Genomic DNA, 22,908 nt, shown 5'->3' with positions numbered 1-22,908 from the left:
AGGCAGACTCTGTTCTTCATAGCTCAATAGTTCTGTGGCTCCAATCTCTTTCTTTTCTTTAAGTATGGCCTCTGCAGACACTTTCGAAGTTCTTTGTCCATCTTCCATAGTTCCAATCAGTCTTTCGATTATCCACAGCTGCTTCTCAGCACTCCGAAGAGAAAACACGAACACAACCTCAGCTCCAGTGAGTTATGAAGCCATTCTGTTGCCCAGACGTAACTTCTCTCCAAAAGACATGACCTTTTAGGAGAGACCCAAAAATGTTTTGCATTCTCACACAAACTGAAAAACAAATTAAAATATACAAAATAGAAGATAAAATATTATGAGAGGTAGCCATAGTTCCCTACAGCTTTCCTTATTTTTAAATAATATTTATTGTCCATTAGCTCTTTCCAGAGAATATTGACTGAGGATCATCTGGAATGCCTGTGATATGACTATATTAAATTGTTGACGAATTGTCTTAAAAAGCTGAATAGTGTATTTAGGAGAAATGTTAGTTTTTAATATGTTTTATAATGGTGTAAAATAGTAAAAGCCAGTGCTAAATCATCTAAAGTATTTAACAAAGATTTTGTTTCCTTTAAATGATGAATACAAAAATAGCTAATCCAGCCTTTACTTTTGTAAACAGATCTTTTAGTATTTTTAGTATTTAATCATTTCGGTACAACTTAAAATACCATCTATACAATGTATGATGAAAACAAGAGGAAACAGCTTTTTATCGCTCTTTAAAGCTGTGGCAACAATCTTTTGACCTAAAGTCAGACGATTTGCCTGTATTCATTCTGCTGCTGTTATTGCTGCTGCTGCTCAGAGACTGCCTGCCCTTGGAGGGCTACAGCCAGCTAACAATGTCAACGCAAAGGCACATGTAACCATTAACATCTCCTTGTTTTCCAAAAGGACTGATGGCAGCCTGCCATATAGCATTAGCATTCTCAAATTCCATTTGTCTAACCATAATCATTCCAACCTCACCATCAACTGTCAGGTGACTGCCTGCCTGCCTGCCTGCCTGCAAAACACATGAAACAAAATGTTGATATGGTTTGTCAGGTCCCTGTCCAATTGCAGAAAGTTCCTCTCCCACCACCTACCCCAGAATCCAGTGATTTAGGCCATCTCTTTAAAACCAAAGCACTGTGTTTACACAAAGCCTCAGGGAGGGGGATATGTCATTGAGATCACTATACATGCCTTGTCCTATAACATTTCAAAAGTATGGACACATAATTTTGTTGCTTTCTAAAAGCTCTGTTCTGAATAATCAGTCTTCCATAGCAAATATTGACTTTTAGACAAGCTTTTGCTTCCAATCCTCTAGCCAGAGGGAAGAAGAGTTTCCCCAGAAACAGAATCAGGAAAAGACAATGCAAAAGGAGCAGTTGGTCTGTACTGAGCCTGCTGTAAATCCTTAAAAGTTTTAAATGGACTGGGAATCTAATTTCTAACTCTTTGTGCCGGGTTATTAGGATCAGTCATTTTATTTACTAGGAAAAGAAAAAAAAACCCTTCTTATCTCCTCCCATCTCCTGGGCACTATGCAGAGCCTCTTGCATCAGAGCTCTGTACTGTGACTTGAAAGGAATTAATTCTACAAGAAAGTTCTTTAACAATCTCACTACAAGGTGAAGTGAATCGGCAAAAAGGTTCTTATGCTATCAGAAACTGCACTAGATGCATGGGTTTTAAGAGCAGAAGCAATTGGAGCTGGAGGTGGGGGAGCAAACTCAGCAGGAGAACCCTCAACCTCACCAGAGAGAGAGAGAGAGAGAGAGAGAGAGAGAGAGAGAGAGAGAGAGAGAGAGAGAGAATGAGAATCTCCAGGTTCTAATTTTTCTTCAATCCGCAGTGTTTTGCTTTTCTCTGATCATTTTAACTGTCAGTTTTATCTATTATTCTTTTTATTTCATTCCAAAGATGGAAAGCATCTCTAGGAATATTTTCTGGTCCCCTTGCTCCTAATTCTTCCTGAATTACTCAACCAGGACAAAGTTCTGGGATTCAGAGATTGCTCCTCAGTGAAGACAGGCTGAAGTTAGCCAAGAAGCTCCAGGAATTCCATCAACCATTGGCGTCCCTCTTTAACTCCTTCCTCCAGCAACAATTGGTAGAATTTCTGCAAACAAATGTCCCTCCTCCAACCCTGCTTGTCCCATCTTTTTACTTCCAGTGGATGCTCCAGTCTTATTATACAGTCTATGTATATACTTGGTTCCCAGGGGTTCCTTACCTTTGACCTTAGACCTTTTTATCTGAAATTTCCATATTTCTGGTCCCTGTTTCTGGCATTGCCCTCAAGTGCTTGCTTACCAAGCCAAGGTCACCTGACAGGGTCATGAGGAATTAAACCAGGAAAGTTGGACAGTCTGTAGCAAGACTGAAAGTCTGACAATTTTATTGTGAGTGATCAAATTTTCAATATATCAATTGGAAACAGAGTAGGGTGGAAATTGCCACATTTTGTTTCCTAAATCTTTGCTGAACAGACTTATAAGTGTTTACCGTTATGTGTATATGTGGATTCTTAGGATTTTTTTAAACATAAGATCACTGACATCTTCAGAATGTGATAGCTTTACTTCTTTTCCAGTTGGAATGGTTTCCTATTTCTCTTAATTTCTGTAGCTAGAAATTCCCATGCAAAATTGTCTAGAAGTGCCTAAAACTGGTCAGGAGTCTGTGCCTATTATTGTCTAGAAGAGACTTTTTCAACCTAACACCATCCAGTACTATAATTTACTGAGAGATTTTCTCATTTGTGAGCATCTTCTCTTTAACACCAGTTTGTTAAATTAGTTTCATAAAAAATGTATTCAAAATTCTGTCACTTTTTGAGACAAATTTTTCATTTGTATTCTTTGTATTCTTATTCATTTGTATTATATCAATACAAATATATATTATATATAATATCTTATATTATATATATAATAATTTATTGATATATATGTATATATATATAATTTATTGATTATCGGCTGAAGAGATAACTCAGTGGTTAAGAGCCCTGACTGCTCTTCCAGAGGTTCTGAGTTCAATTCAGCAACCGCATGGTGGCTCACGACCATCCGTAATGGGATCTGATGCCCTCCTCGGTATGTCTGAGGACAGCAACAGTATAAATTTATTGATTTTTTTGTGTTAAACCACCCCTGAATTCTCTTGGTTTACGACTTGCTGCTGTATTTGGCTTGGTACTATGTTGATGACGATTTTTGCATGTTTCCATCAAATACATTGGAATGAAATTGCTGCTCCTTTGTCTTTGCTGATAGTGACGCTGGACTCATCATATGTGGTAAAGAATGTTCATTATTTTCAATTTTCTAGAACAATAAAAACACTTTGATGTTAACTAGTTTATATATCTGTGAGAGAATCTAATTTGGAATAGATTGCTTTGGACCAGTAGTTGAAGGGTTTTGCTTTGTTTGTTTGTTTTTATGGAGTCTATGTTTTTATTACTCAGATCAACAAGAAATTCTCCAGACACTCCTTTTCTTTCTTTTTGAGTGAGTTTTTAATGAGTTCCAGGATTTTTTTTTTTAATGTAGAATGTCCAACTTACTTCTTTAGGGTCCCTAAGAATGTCTCACTGAGATTTCCGACTTTAGATAATACAAATTTTCAATTCTTTCTTCATCACCTTTGCTAGAGATTTGTTATTTTTTAAATCCTAATAAATTGACTTTTATTTCTCTTACCTCTCTTATTTTTCAGTCTTTTGTTTAACTTTTCTCAGTTCTAATAGTTATTATCTCCTCCTTCTGCAAGACTGTTCGCTCTTCCTACTTTAGTTTTTATTAGGGGACAAAGTTGGGGTAAACATTGAAAGTTCCTCTTTCGTGTGAGCATGCAGCTGTGGGTCCCCATCTGCGCACTGCAGCCCGCATATCCCTGGCTGTTAGAATGTGCGTCATCTCCACATAGTTATTCTTCACTTTCTCTGGAAATCTCTGTCTTCTGATTGTTTTTAACTCTCCAATTCCTGTGTGTTTAGCAGTTCTGCTTTTGACTCCTGATATCCTATCACAGTCATAGAACATGTTCTGTATGATGCTTTTGTTTGTTGATTTTTATTCAGCTGTCTTACACATGGTTTCTGCTAAGGAGTGCCTCCTCCACCCCAGAGAAGGATGCCCATTTCCGTCATGCCTCTCTTCTTGCTATGTAGCCTAGTGCTGATGTCTGCCTTGTTCTTTCTGATTTCTCTCTAGGATTCTAAGTATTTTATAAAGAAAAATATTATATCCGTCAGCTTTTATTTTAGTGCTGTATTTTTAAAATTCTATCAGCTTTGAGACTAAGGCCAGACATATAACATATAAACATATAAACACATTTATTGCGACATATTGTTATAGTGGGTTGACTTTTGACCAGCACATTTTGCACTTCTTTGTCTGTAGGAGAGGTTTTGTAACAAACCGTTACTTTTTCTAATGTTAACACAGTCAACCCAGATTGCTTTTCAGTAGTATCTGTATGATTTATCCAATTCATGATGCTTTTATAATATTTCTTCCTATTCCTTTCTCCTTTGGAGATTGTACATGTAGTTTTGTGTTCTAGATAGAGAAGTAAAGTAGAAAATAATAATAGTAATACTTGACCTGATAAAATATTTTAACGTGTTAAGTAAAAACTCACTTGTTCTTAAATATTTGAAGAATAAAGTTTAAAAAGGAGACCTAAGTTATTGCTCATGTTTTTAAAAGGAAAAGGAAAAGGAGTACAAAGAAATATTTAACAATCATGACTTTCAGATGAGAGAGAATGCTGTCAACTGTGTGTGTGTCCCTGTATATTTCTCTGTGCATATATCTTTCTGTGTTTGTGTCTGTCTATCTGTCTCTGTCTCTCTCTCTCTCTCTCTGTCTCTGTGTGTGTGTGTGTGTGTGTGTGTGTGTGTGTGTGTGTGTGTGTGTACATATGTGCATTCTCGTGCATGTTGTATTCTGGATAAAATACAGGACTTAGAAGAACTCAGTCCTCTACTGCACAGCTCTATGTCTATCTCACAGTAGAGTCCCCTGCTCTCCTGGTGTGCCAGCCCTCTCCCTTCCCTGCTTTTTCTTTTCCCAGCTAGATTTCAGTAAGTTGCCAAGTTTGACCTCAAACTTAAAATCCTCACCCCTCCCCTCTCTTTCTTTCCTCTTTTATTTATTTAGTTCGCATGCCAGCAACTAAACACTTTGAGGGTAGGAGGATTCTAAGTTTGAGGCTAAGAAGGGCTGGAAAGTAAGGCTCTGCTTCAAAAGAAAAATGAAAGAAAGAAATCCTAAGATATCTTTACTTTTTAACCTATCATAAAAAGATACTATTTATTTTTAAAACAAATTTTACAAAAAAAATAACTTTATCCTACTCAGTGGCTTGTTAGTTTTCAGTAGTTATGTACTGTAGATAACACAGGTGGTAATTGATAAGTAGTGCTAAGTTCTTGTCATGTAGTGTTAAGTACCCTTTTCAGTTGCCTAGAATGTGGGATGGCATACAGTGACAAGAATGTTGGCAGGTACAGGGAAAATTACATTATTCATCAATTTTCTGTGTATGGGGATACATGCCTTCATTTTTTTTTAGTCATTTCATATTCATGATCTAGTTAAGGAAACTGAAAAGAGAGCTGGAAAGATAGCTCAGGATTTAAGAACACAGTTGCTTCTGCCAAGAAACTTGGTTCATAATCCCAGCACCCACATGGAACTCATAACTGTAATTCCTGTCTCCAGGGACCTGGCATCCCTACACAGACATAAATCCAGTCAAAACACCTATGTACATAAAGTAAAAATACATATATTTAGAAAAAGAAAACTGAGAGAAATATGTTGGTTTAGAATAGAATGAAAAACAGAAGTCAGCAGTCAGCAATCCTGTTAATACTTTTCTTTGCATTTGGGGGACTATAACTCAGTTTTGTTTTATTTATTATTTTTTATTAAGATTTTATTGTATGCCAAGCAACCAGAGCTTCCAGGGACTAAGCCACTACCTAAAGACTATACATGGACTGACCCTGGACTCTGACCTCATAGGTAGCAATGAATATCCTAGTAAGAGCACCAGTGGAAGGGGAAGCCTGGGTCCTGCTATGACTGAACCCCCAGTGAACTAGACTGGTGGGGGGAGGGCGGCAATGGGGGGAGGGTTGGGAGGGGAACACCCATAAGGAAGGGGAGGGGGGAGGGGGATGTTTGCCCGGAAACCGGGAAAGGGAATAACACTCGAAATGTATATAAGAAATACTCAAGTTAATAAAAAAAAAAAAGAAAAGAAAAGAAAAAAAGAAAAAAAAGAAAAAAAAAGAAAAAAAAGAAAAAAAAGATTTTATTGTATGTGTATGATGTCTTACCTGCATGTATGTCCGTATTCAGGGTGCATATCTGGTGTCTGTAGAGTCTAAAAGAGGGCATTGGGTTCCTGGAAATGGAGTTACAAATGATCAAGCACCATCCCGTGCATGCAGACCCACCATCTCTCCTGATGCTCTTCTCTTTTTTATGTTTTACTGAGAAAATATAAATAGCTATACCTAGATGTACAATGTGCACAATGTAAAGATTATCAGGGACAATTTAGGTGAAAAAGCACATGATGATGCCTAGGGATGTACATATGGATATAATTGACACTCACATAAATACAAGAGAAGGAAGACATTCACAAGCTGTAAATGCGGAAAGCAGACGTGACACAGTATCTCACCTCCATCAACTGTCAGTAGGACTACACTAGACTGTCGTGGGCACTTCCTGGCATACTTACAATGAAAGCATGGCGCAGGTATTGCTTCAGAAACGAGGGTTGCAAGGTGTAAACCATAGCTGTGGGCAATTGAGTAGGTGAGAACTACATCCTAGCAAGGATCAATAAGCTGTGGTGTGCTACTCACAGTAGTCTTATAACAGGGGACAATGCAGTGTGTATTTCATAAAGCTTGGAGAAAGCCTTCTCACCATCAAGAAATGATAAATAAAAGGCACAAATGTATCCACTCTCTTTTAAATATGCATAATGTATATGTCTATGAATATCATGTGGTATTCCATAAATATGTGGGGGTTTTTTGTGTGTATTTTTCTGAATATAGTTGAATAAGAGACAAAAAAGGCAGAGTGGGTAGGCATGTCAGTATTACTTCTGGCTGAAGATCCTGGACTTTCTTCTGTAGAGATTTGTCAGTGACTCAGCTCTCATATTACCTTAAAAGAATTTGGACAACTGGTTCTTTTTTTTTTTTTATTAACTTGAGTATTTCTTATATACATTTCGAGTGTTATTCCCTTTCCCGGTTTCCGGGCAAACATCACCCTCCCCCCTCCCCTTCCTTATGGGTGTTCCCCTCCCAACCCTCTCCCCATTACCGCCCTCCCCCCCATAGTCTAGTTCACTGGGGGTTCAGTCTTAGCAGGACCCAGGGCTTCCCCTTCCATTGGTGCTCTTACTAGGAAATGCATTGCTACCTATGAGGTCAGAGTCCAGGGTCAGTCCATGTATAGTCTTTAGGTAGTGGCTTAGTCCCTGGAAGCTCTGGTTGCTTGACATTGTTGTACGTATGGGGTCTCGAGCCCCTTCAAGCTCTTCCAGTTCTTTCTCTGATTCCTTCAACGGAGGTCCTATTCTCAGTTCAGTGGTTTGCTGCTGGCATTCGCCTCTGTATTTGCTGTATTCTGGCTGTGTCTCTCAGGAGCGATCTACATCCGGCTCCTGTCGGTCTGCACTTGTTTGCTTCATCCATCTTGTCTAATTGGGTAGCTGTATATGTATGGGCCACATGTGGGGCAGGCTCTGAATGGGTGTTCCTTCAGTCTCTGTTTTAATCTTTGCCTCTCCCTTCCCTGCCAAGGGTATTCTTTTTCCTAATTTAAAGAAGCAGTGGAGGGAGAGCTAAACCTTCAGAGAGGCAGACAAGCCAGGGAAACCAGAAGAGACTGCTCTCTGCACACACATCTCGGACGCCAGAGGAAAAAGCCAAAGACCATCTGGAACCCTGGTGCACTGAAGCTCCCGGAAGGGGCGGCACAGGTCTTCCTGGTTGCTGCCGCTACAGAGAGCCCGTGGGCAGCACCCCACGAGCGAACTTGAGCCTCGGGACCACAGGTAAGACCAACTTTTCTGCTGCAAGAAAGCTGCCTGGTGAGCTTGGGACACACGGAAGCAGAATTCCTCTAGGACCGGGCACGTTCTGTGTTTACAGGAAGTCCCACACCCGCGGATCCCGGCCCGCAGCAGCTCTCTGCAACCAGACCCTGTGAGAGAGAGACCCGACCGCCTGGTCAGGTGGGCACTCTTGAGGCTGCAGAGCAGAAGAGACCACCAACACTGCTCACCCCTGCCCACATCCCTGGCCCAAGAGCAAACTGTATAAGGCCTCTGGGCTCCCGTGGGTGAGGGCCCAGGAGCGGCAGGACCCCTGCCTGATACACCGCCGGAACCTGAAGGAAACAGACCGGATAAACAGTTCTCTGCACCCAAATCCCGTGGGAGGGAGAGCTAAACCTTCAGAGAGGCAGACAAGCCTGGGAAACCAGAAGAGACTGCTCTCTGTACATACATCTCGGACGCCAGAGGAAAACACCAAAGGCCATCTGGAACCCTGGTGCACTGAAGCTCCCGGAAGGGGCGGCACAGGTATTCCTGGTTGCTGCCGCTGCAGAGAGCCCGTGGGCAGCACCCCACGAGCGAACTTGAGCCTCGGGACCACAGGTAAGACCAACTTTTCTGCTGCAAGAAAGCTGCCTGGTGAACTCAAGACACAGGCCCACAGGAACAGCTGAAGACCTGTAGAGAGGAAAAACTACACACCCGACAGCAGAACACTCTGTCCCCATAACTGACTGAAAGAGAGGAAACAGGTCTACAGCACTCCTGACAAACAGGCTTATAGGACAGTCTAGCCACTGTCAGAAATAGCAGAAAGTAACACTAGAGATAATCTGATGGTGAGAGGCAAGCGCAGGAACCCAAGCAACAGAAACCAAGACTACTTGGCATCATCGGAGCCCAATTCTCCCACCAAAACAAACATGGAATATCCAAACACACCAGAAAAGCAAGATCTAGTTTCAAAATCATATTTGATCATGATGCTGGAGGACTTCAAGAAAGACGTGAAGAACTCCCTTAGGGAAACACAGGAAAACATTAATAAACAAGTAGAAGCCTACAGAGAGGAGTCGCAAAAATCCCTGCAAGAATTCCAGGAAAACACAATCAAACAGTTGAAGGAATTAAAAATGGAAATAGAAGCAATCAAGAAAGAACACATGGAAACAACCCTGGATATAGAAAACCAAAAGAAGAGACAAGGAGCTGTAGATACAAGCTTCACCAACAGAATACAAGAGATGGAAGAGAGAATCTCAGGAGCAGAAGATTCCATAGAAATCATTGACTCAACTGTCAAAGATAATGTAAAGCAGAAAAAGCTACTGGTCCAAAACATACAGGAAATCCAGGACTCAATGAGAAGATCAAACCTAAGGATAATAGGTATAGAAGAGAGTGAAGACTCCCAGCTCAAAGGACCAGTAAACATCTTCAACAAAATCATAGAAGAAAACTTCCCTAACCTAAAAAAGAGATACCAATAGACATACAAGAAGCCTACAGAACTCCAAATAGATTGGACCAGAAAAGAAACATCTCCCGTCACATAATTGTCAAAACACCAAACGCACAAAATAAAGAAAGAATATTAAAAGCAGTAAGGGAAAAAGGTCAAGTAACATATAAAGGCAGACCTATCAGAATCACACCAGACTTCTCGCCAGAAACTATGAAGGCCAGAAGATCCTGGACTGATGTCATACAGACCTTAAGAGAACACAAATGCCAGCCCAGGTTACTGTATCCTGCAAGACTCTCAATTAACATAGATGGAGAAACCAAGATATTCCATGACAAAACCAAATTTACACAATATCTTTCTACAAATCCAGCACTACAAAGGATAATAAATGGTAAAGCCCAACATAAGGAGGCAAGCTATACCCTGGAAAAAGCAAGAAACTAATCGTCTTGGCAACAAAACAAAGAGAATGAAAGCACACAAACATAACCTCACATCCAAATATGAATATAACGGGAACCAATAATCACTATTCCTTAATATCTCTCAACATCAATGGCCTCAACTCCCCAATAAAAAGACATAGATTAACAAACTGGATACGCAACAAGGACCCTGCATTCTGCTGCCTACAGCAAACACACCGCAGAGACAAAGACAGACATTACCTCAAAGTGAAAGGCTGGAAAACAATTTTCCAAGCAAATGGTCAGAAGAAGCAAGCTGGAGTAGCCATTCTAATATCAAATAAAATCAATTTTCAATTAAAAGTCATCGAAAAAGATAAGGAAGGACACTTCATATTCATCAAAGGAAAAATCCACCAAGATGAACTCTCAATCCTAAATATTTATGCCCCAAATTCAAGGGCACCTACATATGTAAAAGAAACCTTACTAAAGCTCAAAACACACATTGCACCTCACACAATAATAGTGGGAGATTTCAACACCCCACTCTCATCAATGGACAGATCATGGAAACAGAAATTGAACAGAGATGTAGACAGACTAAGAGAAGTCATGAGCCAAATGGACTTAACGGATATTTATAGAACATTCTATCCTAAAGCAAAAGGATATACCTTCTTCTCAGCTCCTCATGGTACTTTCTCCAAAATTGACCATATAATTGGTCAAAAAACGGGCCTCCATACCTGAACATAGTAAAAGCCATATACAACAAACCAGTTGCTAACATTAAACTAAATGGAGAGAAACTCGAAGCAATCCCACTAAAATCAGGGACTAGACAAGGCTGCCCACTCTCTCCCTACTTATTCAATATAGTTCTTGAAGTTCTAGCCAGAGCAATCAGACAACAAAAGGAGGTCAAGGGGATACAGATCGGAAAAGAAGAGGTCAAAATATCACTGTTTGCAGATGATATGATAGTGTATTTAAGTGATCCCAAAAGTTCCACCAGAGAACTACTAAAGCTGATAAACAACTTCAGCAAAGTGGCTGGGTATAAAATTAACTCAAATAAATCAGTAGCCTTCCTCTACACAAAAGAGAAACAAGCCGAGAAAGAAATTAGGGAAACGACACCCTTCATAATAGACCCAAATAATATAAAGTACCTCGGTGTGACTTTAACCAAGCAAGTAAAAGATCCGTACAATAAGAACTTCAAGACACTGAAGAAGTAAATTGAAGAAGACCTCAGAAGATGGAAAGATCTCCCATGCTCATGGATTGGCAGGATTAATATAGTGAAAATGGCCATTTTACCAAAAGCAATCTACAGATTCAATGCAATCCCCATCAAAATACCAATCCAATTCTTCAAAGAGTTAGACAGAACAATTTGCAAATTCATCTGGAATAACAAAAAACCCAGGATAGCTAAAGCTATCCTCAACAATAAAAGGACTTCAGGGGGAATCACTATCCCTGAACTCAAGCAGTATTACAGAGCAATAGTGATAAAAACTGCATGGTATTGGTACAGAGACAGACAGATAGACTAATGGAATAGAATTGAAGACCCAGAAATGAACCCACACACCTATGGTCACTTGATTTTTGACAAAGGAGCCAAAACCATCAAATGGAAAAAAAGACAGCATTTTCAGCAAATGGTGCTGGTTCAACTGGAGGGCAACATGTAGAAGAATGCAGATCGATCCATGCTTATCACCCTGTACAACGCTTAAGTCCAAGTGGATCAAGGACCTCCACATCAAACCAGACACACTCAAACTAATAGAAGGAAAACTAGGGAAGCATCTGGACCACATGGGCACTGGAAAAAATTTCCTAAACAAAACACGAATGGCTTACGCTCTAAGACCAAGAATCGACAAATGGGACCTCATAAAACTGCAAAGCTTCTGTATGGCAAAGGACACTGTGGTTAGGACAAAACGGCAACCAACAGATTGGGAAAAGATCTTTACCAATCCTACAACAGATAGAGGCCTTATATCCAAAATATACAAAGAACTCAAGAAGTTAGACCGCAGGGAAACAAATAACCCTATTAAAAAATGGGGTTCAGAGCTAAACAAAGAATTCACAGCTGAGGAATGCCGAATGGCTGGGAAACACCTAAAGAAATGTTCAACATCTTTAGTCATAAGGGAAATGCAAATCAAAACAACCCTGAGATTTCACCTCACACCAGTGAGAATGGCTAAGATCAAAAACTCAGGGGACAACAGATGCTGGCGAGGATGTGGAGGAAGAGGAACACTCCTCCATTGTTGGTGGGATTGCAGACTGGTACAACCATTCTGGAAATCAGTCTGGAGAATCCTCAGAAAATTGGACATTGAACTGCCTGAGGATCCAGCTATACCTCTCTTGGGCATATACCCAAAAGATGCCCCAACATATAAAAAAGACACGTGCTCCACTATGTTCATTGCAGCCTTATTTATAATAGCCAGAAGCTGGAAAGAACCCAGATGCCCTTCAACAGAGGAATGGATACAGAAAATGTGGTACATCTACACAATGGAATATTACTCAGCTATCAAAAACAACGACTTTATGAAATTCGTAGGCAAATGGTTGGAACTGGAAAACATCATCCTGAGTGAGCTAACCCAATCACAGAAAGACATACATGGTATGCACTCATTGATAAGTGGCTATTAGCCCAAATTCTTGAATTACCGTAGATGCCTAGAACAAATGAAACTCAAGACAGATGAACAAAATGTGAATGCTTCACTCCTTCTTTAAAAGGGGAACAAGAATACCCTTGGCAGGGAAGAGAGAGGCAAAGATTAAAATAGAGACTGAAGGAACACCCATTCAGAGTCTGCCCCACATGTGGCCCATACATATATAGCTACCCAATTAGACAAGATGGATGAAGCAAAGAAGTGCAGACCGACAGGAGCCGGATGTAGATCGCTCCTGAGAGACACAGCCAGAATACAGCAAATACAGAGGCGAATGCCAGCAGCAAACCACTGAACTGAGAATAGGACCCCCGTTGAAGGAATCAGAGAAAGAACGGGAAGAGCTTGAAGGGGCTTGAGACCCCAAAAGTACAACAATGCCAAGCAACCAGAGCTTCCAGGGACTAAGCCACTACCCAAAGACTATACATGGACTGACCCTGGGCTCTGATCTCATAGGTAGCAATGCAGATCCTAGTAAGAGCACCAGTGGAAGGGGAAGCCCTGGGTCCTGCTAAGACTGAACCCCCAGTGAACTAGACTGGTGGGGGGAGGGCGGCAATGGGGGGACGGTTTGGAGGGGAACACCCATAAGGAAGGGGAGGGGGGAGGGTGATGTTTGCCCGGATAACGGGAAAGGGAATAACACTCCAAATGTATATAAGAAATACTCAAGTTAATAAAACAAAATGAACGTTTAAGAAAAGGAATGAAATAAAAAAAAAGTAGCAGTGAAGCATTCACATTTTGATCATCCGTCTTGAGTTTCGTTTGTTCTAGGGATCTAGGGTAATTCAAGCATTTGGGCTAATAGCCACTTATCAATGAGTGCATACCATGTATGTCTTTCTGTGATTGGGTTAGCTCACTCACGATGATATTTTCCAGTTCCAACCATTTGCCTACGAATTTCATAAAGTCGTTCTTTTTGATAGCTGAGTAATATTCCATTGTGTAGATGTACCACATTTTCTGTATCCATTCCTCTGTTGAAGGGCATCTGGGTTCTTTCCAGTTTCTGGATATTATAAATAAGGCTGCGATGAACATAGTGGAGCACGTGTCTCTTTTATATGTTGAGGCATCTTTTGGGTATATGCCCAAGAGAGCTATAGCTGGATCCTCAGGCAGTTCAATGTGCAATTTTCTGAGGAACCTCCAGAGTGATTTCCAGAATGGTTTTACCAGTCTGCAATCCCACCAACAATGGAGGAGTGTTCCTCTTTCTCCACATCCTCGCCAGCATCTGCTGTCACCTGAGTTTTTGATCTTAGCCATTCTCACTGGTGTGAGGTGAAATCTCAGGGTTGTTTTGATTTGCATTTCCCTTATGACTAAAGATGTTGAACATTTCTTTAGGTGTTTCCCAGCCATTCAGCATTCCTCAGCTGTGAATTCTTTGTTTAGCTCTGAACCCCATTTTTAATAGGGTTATTTGTTTCCCTGTGGTCTAACTTCTTGAGTTCTTTGTATATTTTCTATATAAGGCCTCTACCTGTTGTAGGATTGGTTAAGATCTTTTCCCAATCTGTTGGTTGCTGTTTTGTCCTAACCACAGTGTCCTTTGCCTTACAGAAGCTTTGCAGTTTTATGAGATCCCATTTGTCGATTCTTGATCTTAGAGCATAAGCCATTGGTGTTTTGTTCAGGAAATTTTTTCCAGTGCCCATGTGTTCCAGATGCTTCCCTAGTTTTTCTTCTTTTAGTTTGAGTGTGTCTGGTTTGATGTGGAGGTCCTTGATCCACTTGGACTTAAGCTTTGTACAGGGTGATAAGCATGGATCGATCTGCATTCTTCTACATGTTGACCTCCAGTTGAACCAGCACCATTTGCTGAAAATGTTATCTTTTTTCCATTGGATGGTTTTGGCTCCTTTGTCAAAAATCAAGTGACCATAGGTGTGTGGGTTCATTTCTGGGTCTTCAATTCTATTCCATTGGTCTATCTGTCTGTCTCTGTACCAATACCATGCAGTTTTTATCACTATTGCTCTGTAATACTGCTTGAGTACAGGGATAGTGATTCCCCCTGAAGTCCTTTTGTTGTTGAGGATAGCTTTGGAAAACTGGTTCTTAAAAGGTCAAAAGGGATTATATCGTATAGCAAAGGGGTCATTGCAGGTTCTCCTCTGACATCTGTGAGCTTACCATTAGCCCTGGATGGATGGATGGATGGATGGATGGATGGATGGATGGATGGATGATGGATGGATGGATGGATGGATGGATGAATGGGTCAGTGGTTTCCAATACCAGGCATAATTTCCCTCTTATTGAGCAGATCTTAATTCAAATTAGAAGACTGTTGACTATCAGCAAGGCATGTTGAGAGTGAGAGAAATAGTCTTTCCTAGAGAAGATTCCTCCCAATTGTTTATTTAATACCAAATTGTCAGCCCTTGGTATATTATATACATACAAGTATCAATAATGACCTGAGCTGGCTCTATTTATATATTAAAGGAAACAGTATGCATAGTACATTTATATATAAAGAATTTATATGTTAAAGAAAAGGGGCTATACATTTGAGAGAGATGGGGAATAAGATGGTACATGGGGGACATGAAAGAAGGAAAGAGGAGGGGAAATGGTGTAATTATTTAAACCTCCCATGCTCAGTCAGCAGCGTGACTGTTCAGTGGCATGGCAGACTTGTTACAGGAAAATAAGGGAAGGGACGTCCACCTGTGCTGAATTGAGCTTGCTTTTAAGTGTTCTCAAATGTTGTCATTTTCTCCTCTGGCTCATATTATGTTGGGACACTCTTTTGCAATTTTCCATTTCAGCTGAGGGTATTTTCTAAGATGTAATTGTATTGTGGCACTGAGTTCTAAACTTAAGTAAAGCCTCAACAAAGTTTCAGTCTCCCAGAAACCTACAGTCATGCTCTCATTCAAGCCTGAGTGCTTGACTGATGACTTTCCAAGCTTTCTGTTATTTAGCAGAGCAGCTACTGAAATTAAAAGCATAGCTAACCTGCCCATGATCACACGGCAACCATAGTCATTCTGAAATTGACTACAATGCTAAGTTATTATGTTCATGAATTACCACAGACTACAGATACAAAAATGGAGCAGATCTTGGTTTCTAGTTAAAGTCATAAGGGAAACTTTTGATGGCATGTGAGGCCCCTCAAACCAAATGCCTTCAAGGGTGTGTGTAGATTCTTATGATCTAGGGTTGATAGGTCAGTCAGGTCTTCTGAGGGTCTCACCTGATCTTGGCAACCTGGAGCATTTGGGAGAAGGTCTGGTGGCTGGCTGGACATGGACTTGGAGTATTTGTGCTTTTATTCTACTTTTTCCTAAATTGAAAGGGAGATCTTGATGATTCGTAATTTTATAGGAAATTAGATGACATGGTGATACAAACTGCAGATCAAAGAAATGACTAAAACCATGTTAACCAATGTGGTCATCAAGATTTCAGCTGAGACTCCTTATGCTATAAAGTAGAACTCTATCACGGTGCCATTATTCTTCCTTCCCGACTCTAACTGGAATCAACTTTAACATTTCGAATGTTTATATTAGCTTCTTAGTAAGGTTCTAACACTGCTCATAGCCTTCGAAACTTGAGGTCATCTATTGATCTACTTCAAACCTCATATCAGCTCTCATCCTGTCCTAAGAGCAGAGGAATGGAATTACTTCAAATGTTGTTTTAAGATGTATTCTCAACAAAGTTATTACAACTTATTTAATAGCCAGACTGAGTATTAATACTTTCACTGTTTAACTTGCTTTCTCTATATTTATTCAAACCCTATTGAAATTGTTTTTCAATATGATCTAACTCATCTTCTCTTTTATGCTGCTTTATTTGTTGATTTTTTAATGTCATTCAAGACATTGGAAAGGCCTTCTCTTACAGCCCTTTCACTTTTCCTCCATTCTCAATTTGTTCATCCATAACATTTTTCAACTGTATGTTGATACCATCCTTCACTGTCATATCAGGAGACCTTCCTCTTCCTCTTTCTTTTAAAATCCACCCATTCCTGACTCTCAAGTCTTTTAGAATTTTGGTTTTTCTGTTCACTGTGGTAGAGTACATCTTTCAACAACTTTCTTAGAAAGAATGTTTATGACAGAAATTCCTAAGAACTTTAAGTATATCAAGATAGTTATAAAATTTTGAATTAGAAGTAACTTTCTGTTGGAATTTAAAGGAATTGTTCTTCTATTATCTAGGACAGAATACTGCTGTTGAGAAGTTTACTGTTAGTGTGATTTCTCATTTTTATCCCCTGAAACTTTTACCATCATTTTTGTTCTGACATTGTATAAAAATTTGAAATAACAAAGGCAAAGGTTGTCTTTTCCTGGACCTTATAATTTGACTCTTTAAATTTGGAAAAACAATGAAGTTCTCATGTTTCCTTGACTTGACAAGGTGCCCCTTGAATTGACAATTGATTTGACATGATGCTCCTTAAGTTGACACTGTCATACTTAAATAAAATGGAGCATCCACTCCATCTGTACCCACTCTCTGTAGCCTACTTTCTCTGTATCCAACTCTCTGGGGATCTGAGTCTCCTTTTTCTCTACTTTGTTAAATCCCACTAGTGCTCATTTCCTTATTCTGTCTTCTTAGAAAAAAGAGTGTTGCCCAATAACTTCTCCATGCTCCATTTATTATTGGAAAGGAACAATCACCCCTAACTGCAAAATAATGTCCATGGTTGTTTTGCCAAAATGATGGTATGTGTCTAAATATTCAGTCTTGTGTTTTTAGAAGACACGCAAATGGCATCTTAAGCATGTTTGTGAGTTGCTACTGCTGAGCTTAGTAAATATTTGTAGGACAATAGTGTTATACAGAATAAACATTTCCCTAGTGTTTCCCCTTAAGTTCCAGAAGTAATTAGATTTAAATTAGTACTCCACTTTCCCTTTTTCCATAATCTAGCCATATTTCCTTCTATTTATTGAGTTCAAACATTTTCTTCAGATTGAATTTTAAATCTCTTTGCTGTTCTCATGAGAAAACCGTCTCCAGCTTAACCACTTTTTAACCCTGTGTATTGATCTTGGTTCAGTGAGGCACGGTTGCTAAATAGTGAGTTTGTATCATTGTACGACATGCTTATGAAATAACCATTTCTTTTAAACATAGTGCCAAGGTCAGTAGACCATCCTAAGTGGACCTGGCGGACTAAACCACAAAGCCGTGATTTTGATGAATTGAACCACATCCTTCAAGAGAGCAAGAAGCTGGGGAAAGCCCTTGAGAAACTCTCTCGAAGTAAGTTCACTTTCTTGACAATCATTGAAACCCAGAGCCAATGTTAAATTAGTTCTATCCATCACTAGTGGCAATGATCATTTCTAACATCCTCATTATCATGGTGGAAGGCCGAGGACTGCAAAGGGAGCCAGCCTTGAAGGGAGGCTTGACTGTGTTGTGGCACAGATCTATCAGTAGGTAGGAGCTATAGGACCTCTTGGAGCACCTGCACTCTAATGTTTTGCATGGTTTCTGTCACATAGCACAAATGCACATCTAGTGCCATCTTCTTCAATCTTCTATGTTGAAAAATACTGGTTTGTCCGTTTACACTAGGAAGCACTCTTCTCACATCCATGAGTTGTAGACGTCTATCAACTTCTTGCAGGGCAGTAACTGGATGAAATTCATCTTAGATTCCTTTCAGAGCTGAGCATGGTGTCATGTAACTTACTTTTCCCCCAGAAGTCACATCTATATTCTGAGGGCACTGCATAGAGATTTCTGTGTCATCCAGAAGGTGACCACCACAGATAAATCACTTTCCTTCCATGAGATGTTCCTCTCATGACTAAAGCAGCACAATGTCACTGTGGCTCCCTGGGGAAGGGTGAGGTTGTAAGATAAGATGATCTTCAGGCAGATGCTTTTCAGTCAGTACCAACATCACTGCATCAGCAATCCAACAAGCATTTTTGATTCTGTGCCTTGGTGAATGTGTACTGAATTTGTAGATGTGCATGTGAACATTGTGATTTTAGAAACAAACTCATGGTATTCTTATCTTTGTTTGCATAAGTGCCCCCCCATGACATCTTCATAAACAAGTTAACATCATGGCTTCCTTTAAAGTTTTCTTTTAACAGAATGAAGACTAATGATTCTGACATGTAGCACTAGATTTTTCTTTTTAAATAAGATTTATTTATTTATTTATTTATTTATTTAATGTTTATGAGTGCATTATTGCTGTCTTTGGACACACCTGAAGAGGTTATCAGATCCCATTACAGATGGTTGTGAGCCACCGTGTGGTTGAACTCTGGAAGAGCAATCAGTGCTCTTGACTGCTGAACCACCTCTCCAGCCCTAGATATTTTTCTAATGGTACAGTTTTACTAATTTTGTGTATCAAAGTTTATCATTGTCCTGTGGCAAACTTTTGATAGTGATTTAAAGTATTTATACCTATGTGTATTTGTTCTTAGCTGGTACACTTATATATAGATTTATGTGTTTTATATATATATATATATGTATATATACATATATATAATTTTAATTTAAAACTAGTTCCATTTTTAGACTTTCATACAGTGAGGAGCTTTGAGAGGCTAAGCTGTTATAAGATGTTAAGCCCCCCAGATAGGATTTAGCAAAGCCCTGCTTTGAGCTAGATTTACTTTTAGACAAAAAATAAAAACAATAAAGTGGGTTTTCAGCTTATTACTGAATTGTCTCCCTGAAAGGAGCTTGATCTCATTAATATGGCAAAAGGGAGATTCTAATATTCCTAAATCTGACTATTTGGAGAAGTGATTAGGGCTGTAACAACTTCTTGATTGTTTATAAACAGTCGCTAAAAGAAGGATGATCACAGAACGTGACTGGTTCTTATACATATCCATCAAATGGTGCCCTGTAAAACAAGTCAGGGGCCAAGCCAGTATCTGACTTATTGCTCATTCTAGGTCCTATCTGGTCTTCCTCCAAAACTGTTTCTTGAGAGACCATGCCACTACCTAATGATGTATGTTCACGGTAGTGGATGTGTCAGTTTGCACTGTGCTGGATAACAGAGCAACACAGGTTGGTAAAGTCTATACTCACAGAACATACTTCTCATAGTTCTGAATATTAAGAGCTCCAAGATTAAGGTCCTAGGTAATCCATTTTTAGTGAAGTCCTTTATTGTTGTTTGTTTATTTGTCTGTTTGTTTTATAGGTATTGGTTTCTTGCATAACCTTGTATGGTGGAGAGGCCAGGCAGCTCTGTGGGTTCTTTTATGTATATACTAATACCATTAATGACAGAGAAGACTTTGTGCCATAATTATCACACACACACACACACACACACACACACACACACACACACATATATATATATGAGGAAGCCACAAACATTTACACATATACACAGGTAGACCACACAACTGAGCTCTGCTTTCTGAAACTTGTGGTGGGCTTCTTTAATGTTTCAGGATAATGTAGAGAAGCAATAACCACAGAAACTGCTAACAACAGAGTAGAGAGGAGACATCTGTTTAGTAATTTACTACTTCTTATAGGTGATGGTGGAACATTTATCTGAAGTTTCACCTTCTTCTAAAGGCTGTACTCGATCAGGTCAGGTTCACACAAGTTAAACTCTCTCCCTACTTGCTCAAAGTCCATGGAATAGTGTTCTTACCAAGAGGCAAATATCTCTTCACACCCAGTAGTCCTACTTGGAATCAGGGGAGAGAGATACTGTACTAGCATGAATCTTGGGAAGTGTTTTATTATTATGCTTAACAGAGTGACTTAACAGCCTGTAACATGCTCACCTATGTACAATGCAATAGAAAGGTAAGATTAGTCACACATATGAGTTTCTATTTCCAATCAGGTCCATTAAAGAAGATCAAAACAATTGCACAAAATTAATTTTAGTGCAATATTTACCCTAATGTGCACATTATCAATTTTATGTATGTTCCATGTAAAATGATCACTGGGACCTATGTCCCCAAATGTTAGTGTGAATTTTATTCCCAGCATATGTCCATGTGGACCAGTGTATTTGCAGGGATTGATCTCCACATGAGGGAGGACTAGCTGGCATACCAGGCAGCACACTCAATGCTAAAAGCGCATACGGAAAGTTCCCTCTTGAATTTTAATAAGCTCCAGACACCCAGCTTTCCTTCATCACTTCACATACAAAGTATCAAAAAGAATAGCTAGTGTCTGGTGTCTCCAAGCTGGCAGCTTCCTTCCACTCTCCAAGGTATCAATGATTCTGTTGAAGTTAGTTTTGATAGTATCACCCATTGACTTCAGCTACCCAAGAGAACGGTATGATTTGTTGTCCTCATCCAGTGAAACTTCTCCAGCAGTTTTCAACTGTTCAATGGTTTTCTTTCACCTTTCTGACTTCTGACGTTTGGGGAGCTGACAGACACTTGGCCTGCATTGGATGCCCTCACAGCATTTCTTGTAGGTCTTCAATGGGAATTCTTTGTATCCTGTGATTCATCACTTAAATATGTTCTTTACTCTCTCTGTCCAGCTCATTATTCATCACTCCCAAACACTTAGTTCAAATGGGTTTATTTCACATCTAGACTTTTTCCCTCAGGCTTTCATAGAAGTCAAGTCTCGACATCTATCTCCAGTCAGGTATCCCATATTACAGTCAATATATGTAAAGGGAATGCAACTTCTCTTTGAGGTGACATTTTGGCACACTGTCTTAGATGGTGTTACTTTAGCCCTTCAAACCTTTATTTATTCTCTCTCCTTGTCAAATCCCCCACCACAACTAAATTTCCAAATATTGGTCATTTTTCCTTTTGTTTATGTTTTAAATTTGACTTCATTTCTGTGGTCTTATCAGAATCTTGTACCTTACACCTTAATATCATTGAATAGTTGATAAGAGCCCAGGGAGCCCAGTTTCTGCATGAAGTGGCACACATCATGTTTATATGCATTCTACAAAAGCTGCAAGGGAGTCTGAGCATTGTCTTGCATGGGAAGCAAAGAGAAGTATGGAGATAAGGACATTTAGGAATGAAAACTAGCCTTCCTCACACTCATGGATTTTTCTCTCCAGTAAGCTCACACTGTAGGTCCCCAAGTACAAAACTGGTAGTTATTTCAGATGCCTCTATTTAGAAAGTCAGGGAAACTGCTTCTAGGTCTGACCTTACCCTGTTTTCAATATCATGTCTATGGTTTTCAGGTGTCCCATACTTCGTTGATATAACTCCCTATCATTTGCCTGTTCTTGTTTTCCTTAAAATCTCATCTTCTGGCATAGCTTCCCTTTCTAACAGGCCCAACCTTGCCTTGAGTCCTCTGACATGACTTCTCCGCTCATGTCTGGCTCTAGACTGAATTTGGATGTGGCATTTTGAGTCTCCTGACTGCACTTACCTGCCATTGTCTGTTTGTCCTTTGTCTCCTCTTGACCCAGAGGACTCTAAGGACAAGGTTTCCTTAGCTTGTTGACTCCCTAAGACTTGGCAATGACTAGCACTGAGCACAGTCATGGTTTGCTGTCTCTATGTCTTCCACATATATCTTCTTTGGGATGCCTTTGTCTTCATTTTTGATCTGACTTCAGATTCCTTAATTGTGAACCATTGATATAAGATAGCACGAGGTTGGCTGATTGTGGGTTTGTTTGCCAGGAGATTTTACTGTGTCAAAATCATAAATTGGAGGGCTATGCTTAAAAACAAGTAGGTAAATCTGAGAACAACAAGCTCCAAGTGACGAGGCAGCTGTTTCCTGTCTAATGCACCAGTGAACTGCTACTCCCTAGGTGGTGAGGCTCTTAGTAATTTCTGAGTCTGATTCTCGCCAACATCTGGCAGCTTTCTTGGAAGAGGCAGTGGTAAGCGGGTGCCTTTAGGCCATCCAGACATTGCCTTGTTTGCCACAGCTCATATGAAAAGAGTTTTTGGAGCTTTTCCAGGGAAAGGCACCCAGCTATTGGGAAACAGAGGACAGTCACCAGTGCAGCATGACAGATAATAGCAATCTGTACTCAGTCAAGATAAAAAGTAACACAATTTTTTGTAACAGTCAATCATGAGTGTACAAAAGTAAATCTTCTCTGGTATAGCAGCCTGAGGAGCTAGAGCATAACAGCTTATGAGAAAAAGTAGGGGCAGATTATATAACAACCGACAGCTCATTCGTCACCACATTCATTTAGTGCCATTGAGAAATA

At 39.8% G+C, this 22,908-nt stretch overlaps 1 protein-coding gene across 5 annotated transcripts in view; it reads left to right on the top strand.

The window, feature by feature from the left end:
* The window catches only part of C5h8orf34 (similar to human chromosome 8 open reading frame 34), a 529,514-nt gene that overhangs the window by 144,496 nt on the left and 362,110 nt on the right, over nucleotides 1-22,908 (top strand). For 3 of the 5 annotated variants that reach the window (NM_001109259.2, XM_087550401.1, NM_001195648.2), the window contains 1 exon segment: nucleotides 17,853-17,981. The exons of the other annotated variants lie outside the window; for them this stretch is intronic. In NM_001109259.2, coding sequence (NP_001102729.2) covers nucleotides 17,853-17,981 — 129 coding nt within the window. 5 annotated transcript variants of the gene reach the window in all.

Source organism: Rattus norvegicus, chromosome 5 (genome assembly GCF_021556685.1).
Source record: "Rattus norvegicus strain SHRSP/BbbUtx chromosome 5, alternate assembly SHRSP_T2T, whole genome shotgun sequence".
Taxonomy (NCBI): domain Eukaryota; kingdom Metazoa; phylum Chordata; class Mammalia; order Rodentia; family Muridae; genus Rattus; species Rattus norvegicus.
The sequence above is the reverse complement of the archived record's forward strand: the minus strand, read 5'-3'. Positions and strand labels throughout refer to the sequence as shown.